We start from the raw sequence: 10,257 nt of genomic DNA, 5'->3' as shown, positions 1-10,257 counted from the left end.
CCAAAGAGAAAGAGTAAGTACATAATACCCTCCAAACGAATTAAGACAAACTGATAAAATGGCATAAACTCCATACATATACCTAAAAGCAAATATTGGTGTACATGGCATCAGGTAGCCAGAATATTTCTAGTGAGGAAGAAGGATCTTCAACATAGACCTTCCTCTCATGCCTGTACCTCCAAATGAATCAGTCACTGCGGTGATTATGATGGATGTTACTTTCCTCTTCTTGGTACTATATTTCTAAATATAGCTTTCACATCACAACATGGTTTAGGCAACCTGGAGGATTGATGTGAATATATAGATCTTAACATGTGTTCTTTTACTGGGATTTTATTAAAGTGATGATTTGGAGGATTGACTCTGTAGCAATAGCTCATATACTTTCAAGGGTGTTAATTGCTCAGGTGTGTACATGAATCATAATGCTCGCTTTTGAGACTGTGATGAGTAATGCTATCACAAATGTTATAAAGGGTACATATATTTTTCTCTTGGGTACATAACACAGAGAAGAATTGCTAGTGCCTGTGCATATTTCTGAAGACATCACAAGGTTTCCCGTAGCTGTGCCTCTTCTAGACTCACTAAACAGACTCTCCAGCAGAAACAGAAGCCAACGACCCCCATTTCAAACTGCTCTCTTCTTTTCTTTTGTTAAGAAAGAGCTGTCTCTTCATATTTCTACTTCAGATTACCCAGATTCAGTTTTAAGGATTTAGCAAATTTGTAAACTTACTAGGCACATGTAAAATTCCTTTTTCACAAGTGGCAATTAAAGTATCCTGCCCTTTCTAGAATTAGATAGTCTTTTCAAATTCTTGGAGTTGTTCACTTCTAGAAATGTTCGTTTTGGAGTAATGTGTACAGTGAAAACCTTATCAATTCCCTTATGTTTATTTCTTAGTATATTCATTCCTGACATAAAAATAAATCTTCAGCAAATTAAATTCCTTCTTTTCTTATCTTTTCTTATAACATTTTAGTGCTCTATTTTTTCTGTGAGGTCACTTACATAGTAATTTGTATCTGCTTTTACTAAAATTTCATTTACAAAGTTAGGAATATTTGTGTCATGTATTTATCTGACTCTTGTGACTAAAACTGTATGACATCATTGTGAAAATGTGAATAACTTGTATTTAAAAGAGGTAATGAGGGAAATCTTGAAAATTGGCTCCGTGGTTAAGAATACATCTTCTGTCTCAGGGTACTTGAATTTGGCTCCCAGCATCAATATTGTGTAGCTCATACTCCTGTAACTCCAGCTCCAGGGATTTAGACACACTCTTCTAACCAGCATGAACACCTTCAAGCATGTATTCATACTATCATGCAGGTATACATGTATACACATAAAAATAAGTATTTTTAAAAGAGCAGAATTGGTAGTCAGCTAGCATTGTAACAGTTGTTTAAACAGGTGCTATGCTTTACATTTTAAAAAGAGACTCTGTAGGGATATTTTAGAAAATAGTGACTTTTTAAAATGTTTTTTTTTTGTCACGTTTTGATTTAAAATGTGGAGGCTACACATATAAATGCTCAGAAATTCAGAAACTTTTACATATTCTGCACACTAACTTCTGGTTATGTTACAGTGTCTTTATCTCTGATTGTACAGTTTACTTCAATGTCCACTTCAAGAATGCATGTACAATAGCTTCTTTGTTATTTACCATGTTTCATCATTACTCGGAGTTTCTAATGGCATCACATAGGAACAGAAAACAACATCCTTTCATAAGCCACTCCCACAACTGGAAATTCTTTCTCTCTTACTCTGGCTTCTCAGTTCACTCTTTGGGTATCTTGTAGCTCTTGGAATAGTTGGGAAAATTCCAGTTCTCAGGCTAGCCATTTAGCCTAGAATGAAGAATGATTCAATTAATTTATAGTTATTAGAATTTCAATCTAGGAAACAAGAAATTCAAACCACTTTGCAAAACGTTCTATTGAGTGGCATCTGTTTTCAGGTGGAAGGCTAGATGATAGATGGGTGGATGGACTCTGGATGAATACATGAGTGAGTTTCTGGTATTCAAGCATATATCACAGAATTAGGTACAAATCAGAAACAAGACTTGATTTCATATTTAACACAATAAATGAAAATCCACCAGGTGACTAAGCTTATTTATAATAATAGTTACATTTCACACACACAAAACAGCCTTCTGTGGTAGGACAAAGATCTTCAACTATCTGTTGGAAGTTACAGCATAATTTTGCCATATATACGTCAGGGTTGGCTTTACATATTTGTTATTTTATGTCCATCAAATACACACTTTTGAATAAATAAATCTTATATGTCAGTGTATCATTTATGTATGTGTAGTGTTTGTGTGTGCATTTGGAGGGTGAAGGAATCTTACTTTCAGGAGAAAACACAGCCACTCAGATATATATGTATATGTATGTGTATGTGTATGTGTATGTGTATGTGTATGTGTATGTGTATGTATATGTATATATATTCCCTAGAGAAATATTCTGACTTCCTTTATTGCCATAAACTGTCAACTTTGGCAATTCCTATTATCAGAAATTCCTGCAGTTACTGAAGCCCTATTTTTAACATGCAAGGTTCATTAGGTCAATGGCTTGTAATTGAATAGGTCTATTAAATCTAATGTTGAGTATGTTAAACTTGTGAATGAGTTCTTGCTAAATAACATAATTTACAGCTATAAACCTATAAACTACAGCCAATGATATCTACTTTTTCCTTGTGAGTCTTATCTGGAAAAAGATGGCTTTGTATAAAATCACCTTGAAAATGGTGAAAAGCTAAAAAAAAAAAAGAAAAGAAAAAAGAAAGAAAAGAAAAACGTCATGTGGTAAAAGAAGTTTTCATCAGAAGAAAAGGGCATGTGATTATGGCAAGCTGGAATGGTCCAGCTGGAGATCTGTGGGACTTCTAGAGTTCTGGCAGCAACAGGCCATTTTCTATAAGGAGACCCAGAGGTCATCGTTTATCCTGGTTGCTTAGGCAACCAGCTTGTTTAGAATGGGTTTCTGAAAGAGAAAGTGAAATTCTCAGTTCTTATTTCAAGATAGAAGTTGCAGCATTCCCTAAACCAAGGTGGAGCCTGCAGCAATGTTAACTGTCAAGGGACAGACACTTGACACAGAAGCTGTCTCCAAGCAATAAATTTTGTCATTAAGGAGCCCAAACCAAAAGATTTGAAACTATCTATGCCATTGAAATGCAAGATGTATCTAAAGAGAACAGAAGAACCCCCCTACTTTCTACACAGGACTCACAAAGGTCATTAATTGATAATCATCTCATGGGATGCAAAAACATTAAGGCATTAAATTGACTAATTCATTCATGGGGTTCTCTTTCGTTTTGTGAAAAATTTTACACTTTTCATTTAAAAGCAAAATAAAGCCTTTTCTTTACATATAGTTTTTTTCCCACCAAGCAATGATTTTCTAGTTTCAAGCATCATTTTTCTTGCTCATATCTGGAAAGTCTCCAACATACTCATTTAAAGCACTAGTTCTAGGCCTACAGATCACTATTGTGATGTCCTAATAAATGCTGGAATGATGAAAAGGTCAAAGGGAAGATATTTCCTTCCCATTTGCTTCCTACTACTGTTGTGGAGGAGGCATTAAGTTTCTGATTCATACTTAATTTTGCTTCACATCAATAACACAGGTGACATGTGAAATGTCTCCATACTATGGTCTTAGTCATTATCTTCTCTTATTTAATTTCAAAGAATTTAGAAAAATTATGACTAAAGAAAAAAGAATTCAACATTTATTAAGCATTTTCTTTTCAACTTTAAATTTTCAATTAGAAAGTACAATAAAAATAACTAGTCCATAGCCATGGTTTATTCATATTATTTTTACAATAAAATATATATTTTAGTGACATCACTGTCAGATTTTCCTTAGATGTTTAAATATCAAAAAATAAGACAAACAAAAATTAAGGAATTTTGTAGAAAAAAACTGACTAGTACAATTCAAAGTTTCAAGTTTATGAATACCAAAACAAACAAACAAACAAACAACAAAACTCAAATGTCTAAGAAACTATCACTGATTGGAGTTTTAGATATCCTAAAATTTGGTTCCTAAAATAGAACAGGATAAGAAAAGTAGATTTAAATTCTGAATTAAATTTGTTTTTGCTTAATGTACTTACGAATTATTTTGGTATTTTGCCAATATGAATATATTCATTTTGAAAGCCATTCAAAAGTCTCCTTAGGCTTCTGATATTAAAAACTTGTCTGAATAATTGGAACTTGATGCACTCCTTTTTTTTTCATTAAATAATTTATTTATTCACTTTAAGTCTCTGTCGCTGTCCCCCAGTGTTGTTCCCTCCTTCACAGAGTCCCTCCCTCCTTTTTCCCGCCCTTTCTCAGCTTAGAGGGTAGAGTATCCCACTGGGTATCTCCCCAACCTGGCACATGAAGTCTCCTAAGGCTAAGTATTTCTCTCACTGATGGCAGACCAGGCAGCTTGGTTAGATGAATGTATTCCACAGACAGGCAACAGCTTTACAGACAAACTTTGCTCCAGCTGTTACATGACCCACATGAAAAGCAAGCACATCTCTTGATCCTGAAACACCCCATCCACTATCCAATCCAGCTCTCTTATAATCATTTGTTGCCCCTCCTAAGTGAGCTTCAAAATACTCCCTGGGGCCTTCATTCTTGTTTAGCTTCTTTGAGTCTGTGGAGTATAGCATGGGTATCCTGTAGTTTGGGGCTAATATCCACTTATAAGTAAGTATATACCATGCGTGTCCTTTGGGGTCTGGGTTATCTCACTCGGGATCATATTTTCTAGTTTCATTCATTTGCCTACAATATTCATGATGCCCTTGTTTGTAAGAGCTGAGTAGTATTCCATTATGTAAATGAACCACATTTTCTGTATCCATTCTTTGGTTGAGGAGCATCCGGGAATTTCTGGCTATTACAAATAAAGCTGTATGAATATAGTGGAACATGTCCTAGTGGTATGGAGCAGCATCTTTTCAGTGTATCCCCAGAAGTGGTATAGCTGGGTCTTCAGGTAGAACTATTCCCAGTCTTCCGAGAAACTGTCAGATTGATTTCCAGAGTGGTTGTATAAGTATTCACTCAACCAGCAATAGAGGAGTGTTCCACTTGGTCCACATCCTCACCAATATATGCTGTTGCTTAGGTTTTTGATCTTCACCATTGTGCTGGGTGTAAGATGGAGTCTCGGAGTTGGTTTTGATTTGCATTTTCCTGGTGACTAAGGACTTTGAGGATTTCCTTAAGTGCTTTTTGGCCACTCGAGATACCTCAGTTGAGAATTCTTTGTTTAGCTCTGTATCCCATTTTTAAATTGGGTTACGGGTGGTTAGTGTCTAACTTTTTCAATATATATATATATATATATATATATATATATATATATATATATATATATATATATGATATTAACCCTCTGTCAGAGATAGAGTTGGTGAAGATCTTTTCCCAATCTGTAGGCTACTGTTTTGTCCTATTGACAGAGTCCTTTGTCTTACAGAAACTTTAAAGTTTCATGTTGTCCAACTTATTATTTGTTTATTTTAGAACCTGTTAATAACATAAATCATCTCCAAAAATAAGTGGCAGGTCTTTCAACTTGGAAAACACTTAATTTCCTGAACTCTTAAAAACAAGGTCATTTATATGTGGCTGTTTGTCTCTATGTTATAAAAGCTGAAGTATAAGACACTATCAAAATTACTCTATTTAGTATCTTAATTATTTGTTATCACTTGTTCTGCAATAATAATGATTTAACAACAACACTTAAAAATTTTCTTCCTCATATTTAACTCACTTTGTAAATTAAATTCACTATAGTAACACAAATTGAACATTGTAATGCCTTCATATATATTCTATGAATATTTTAAGATCTTATTTGATATTATGATAATTACCAAGATGTAGTCAATAAAGTGACCATTTTTCAGTACAAAAGAAGAGTTTTACTAAAGATTTTCATCTCAATTTCCTTCAAGGGAAGACTCTCAACACATCCATGCCAATTAGGAAAAATATTTCTAATCTATATACACTCTACCTTGCATTATATTTGTCTTTGTGCTCATGACCAGTTAAATTCCTGCTCAGATTCATAGGAATGATTTTATGATTTTTCACTTATATAATATTGTTGTTACACTATAGTCATAAATATTATCCTATCAATGCTACAAATAAAATATTATCTATCTATCCAACCATCCATCTATCTATCTATCTATCTATCTACCTACCTACCTATATATTATCTATATACCTATCATCTACCTGTCTTTGATCATCTCTCTCTAATCTATCCATTATCTATCTGTCATCTATCATCTATTAACTATCTATTATCTATCATATATCCAATCTATATATCTATCTATCTATCACCTATCTATACATTTATCTATGGCATCTATGTTAATAAGCCTAAGCTACCCTAATAAAGTATCACACATTATTTGGCTTTAACCACAGAAATCTATTTTTCTTTGGCATGTAGACTGTTTTCTCAGTATGTGCTTATGTACTTTCTCATTTTTAATAAGCAGAAAGAGAGGAAACATGATGGTCATGATTATCCTCATGAAAACCCTAATTTTACCATCAAAACTTACCTCCACAAACCTGCCTAGCACTATTATATATCTCCAAATAATATCAGATTGGATTCAGTGTATGAACTTTGGAACAATAGAACTTAGTATCCCACAAATTTCTGATAAGAGGAAGGTTACTTTTCAAATGCACTTTAGGTGTTTTCTGTCAGATATCTCTTATAATCTAAATGGGCAAGTTCTATAGTAGATGGAAATTAATCTATTGATGAGAAACTTAAACTTGAAAATAAGCTTAAATAATTTGAGACAAGATATTTAATTATTATAAAATACTCACATGAAAGTTGTCTATTTTCTTAGACATTACAACACAAGATTCCAAATTTTAATACAACAGTTTGATTGAAATCTAAATTAAAAGATGTCTTTAGCACAAAATTACTTCATGTTATTTTGTAGCAAGAGGAATTTTAAGAAGAGAACAAATTTTCCATTTGTATTTATTCTTAGTATACTTGCATACACAGTTATATTGTTCAACAATATTTGAACCATCATGATATATTAATAGAATCTCTATTTGCATTCAAGGGAATATTTGAACACTTTGTATTAATTGGTCATATATATTAATTTATATCTGAATCATAGGAGACCATTAAATTTTTATTTGTGCAAGCCAGTTTTTAATAACAAAGTATAGATAAATATGCTTGTTGTTCAAAAGTGTTAATCATGACTGTGTTAAGAACATTTTGTCTGTTTTGTGTGTGGCTGTACTGTGTTAGTCAATATCTCCTCTGTATGCACTGTGGTAGTAAGTTAACTTACTTAGTTTCTCAATATTAATTAGCCCTAAACTTAAATCATTAATTTTTTCTTCACTAATATGCCTAAAGGGCTTGATAGTCTAAAATTTGAATGCTTAACAAAAAGAAAGGTGGAATTTCAAGTATATTTTGTTAAATCCCAAAACTTATGTTTGGGAAATTATTAATATTATTTTCTATTGTACTGTTTGAAAAACTAATATGGACAGAATCTTTGTATCTGATTATTTTGCTTGAATATATGTTAGAATTGGGACTCCTTGAATAAAAATAAAGTGTCATTATGTACAGCTTCACCATGTGTAGCAAATAATACTTAGTCCATAAGATAACGTTACAGAGGATAGCACCTTGTGGAGAGTTCTCTGTACACTAAAACTTTGGCCCATCTTTTCAGATTCTCCCTCAATTCCATGCTTTACCCATCTTTATGAGCTGAGCACCAAGTAATTTGCCCAGGTTGTATGATGAGTAAATAAAAGAGCTGTGTGATATCAATACAAAAGATTCAACAATTTCCCCAAATCTCTCAATTCGTATATGTTAGCATTTTCCATATAATTTTGTACAATTTAGGGAGGGCTTCCTGAGATTCTACGCCTCCCTGAGGGACCACTGGCAGTGTATGTTTTCTGGGGGAAAGGGTGCCATTTTTTCACATTGGAAACTTGCCTTTGTTTCAGTAAATAACCTCCCACCTATGCTGAGGAAAGAAACTAATTAAACTTAATGAGTCTCACATAAAAAGACTTGCAAATAGAAAAGATGGGAAGAACACTTTCAGTAAGAGAATAACAGAGATGAGAAACAGATGGGGTAAAAATGACTAAAAATCATTATTAAAGCTAAACAAACCTTGGGCTTATTCCATATTGTAATCATTAACAGAATTTCATTTGGAGTTGGGGTTGGTGAAAGTCCAACAAATAATCAAGAACTATGATGTCATGTGGTAAACACAATGTGTCAAACACCAGTAGTTATAAAGAAATTGAGCAGTGCCTCATTTGCAGGTGTATAGCTACTAACCCTTTGGTAAGAAAGACATAGCTAGTTGCAGAGATGGGCAGACATGTTATTGAGTGCTCAGAGCTCAGCATCATTCTTGATGTATTTTTCAAGACTATAGCAGAAGATCTAAGGAAGACAGCAGGAGCACTAGGATTGTCTTCACATTGTTATTTTACTTATTTTACTTTAGTGGGGAAAGTCTTTTGTGAAAGCTCTGAGAGTGCTTTTTAACATGGAAAATGCTGTCTTTCAGTGAGTAGGAAACAATGTTCATGGGAATAATTTGAAAGAATTACACTCTCTGTCTTCTAATAGCAGAAAAAGGATTGTGACAACTGTGTACTTTGAATAAAGACACAGACTAGAAACACAGTGACTAACATTTCTGAAATTGCCTTTGATGAAATCTCTCCTTATGCTGGTGGAGAAAATTTCCCCAGGAATAAAATATGCTAAATTTATAAATTAAAAAGCTGTGGCCATTTTGAATTACCAAAGATGTTCAACTACTAGAAAGAAAAAATGCATTTTACTTATTTGCTTTTCAATATATCTATGGAGAACATGTGATATAATACAGTAAAAACAAGATGCCAACATAAAAGTTTGGCATTGATTATTTCCAGAAAGAAAGAACATGGTCCAAAAACCAATAAACCCAGCTTACATAATTAGTGATCATTTTAAAAGCTAAAGCATAAGATTCAGAAATACATGTGTTCAAGCCTTGACCAATCTCTTACATTTATCATAATATAAAAATAGTAGTACCTGTTTACAGCAGTAGTTACTAGGATTAACCTGTAAATAAAATTTTAAAATATATTCTATTTTACATAATAATTATTTAATATATCCTAGTTACTGTAAAACAAGCGAATCACATGAGCCCAAAATGAAGCTTTGTTTTTGCTATTTTCTAAGTTATGATTATTTGTTGAAAATCCTCAATTTGTGTAAGACAATTATAAATATTATTTCATTAGAATTTATAAAACTAACAGTATGTATCTATTCCACTTATCTGGACTAAATGCTCACAGCAGTGGCAAATTAAATGAAAAATTGTCATCATGTGTGCAGTATTGACACCAAAGTGATTACTTATATTAAAAATGATTAATGCCAACAGATTGGCACATTGAATTTCACATGATGCATTATGTTTTCAAATTGTGCTGCAATTTCTATTAGTCACACACTTCCCTTTGAAGAAATCATTCTATGAAGTAAAGGGAATTTTAGAAGCTCATCCCTAGTGGAATAGTTGAATAGATAAAACTCCAAATACCAAAACACTCATAGGAAATGATGGATAATCAGATTCCTTTATTTGCTTTCAGATATTCAGACGATGCTGGTTGGTTTTTAAGAAGGCTTCTAGCAAGGGACCCAGAAGGCTAGAAAAGTTTCCAGATGAAAAGGCAGCTTATTTCAGAAACTTTCACAAGGTAAGTCACACATAGAGGTCCCTGGGGAACAACTGGGCACTTGACAACTTGTGGAGACATTTCTTTGATGAATGAAATCTACAGAGGGAAAAATTCATGGCCAAGATAAAATGTTCCTGTTCTGATAAAATGCAAAAGTTATTTTTCTTCCTTATCTTAATCATCTGCTGTAAATCCCAGCTATACTTCTGCAAAGTGAAAGGCTCATTTTTATGGCGACTTTGCAAAATGAGATGAATCATAACTCAACTTGATCTTTTCTAAGGTGCTGAGTGGGCATTTTCCCTCTTTTCAGGTTAATTGTGCATTTGCTACTCTGATTTAAACTATGGACAGTATTTAGGAAGTAGCAGTTATCAGA

The 10,257-nt window shown here is 33.1% G+C and overlaps 1 protein-coding gene across 1 annotated transcript in view; it reads left to right on the top strand.

The window, feature by feature from the left end:
• Dok6 (docking protein 6) overlaps nt 1–10,257 on the top strand; it is a 411,556-nt gene that overhangs the window by 129,307 nt on the left and 271,992 nt on the right. Inside the window, exon 2 of the mRNA XM_028768962.1 lies at nt 9,789–9,896. Within this exon, the coding sequence (XP_028624795.1) occupies nt 9,789–9,896 (108 nt within the window). The remainder of the gene's footprint in view (nt 1–9,788; nt 9,897–10,257) is intronic.

Source organism: Grammomys surdaster, unplaced genomic scaffold (assembly GCF_004785775.1).
Source record: "Grammomys surdaster isolate TR1022 unplaced genomic scaffold, NIH_TR_1.0 189, whole genome shotgun sequence".
NCBI lineage: Eukaryota > Metazoa > Chordata > Mammalia > Rodentia > Muridae > Grammomys > Grammomys surdaster.
This window is presented reverse-complemented; position numbering and strand designations above follow the sequence as displayed.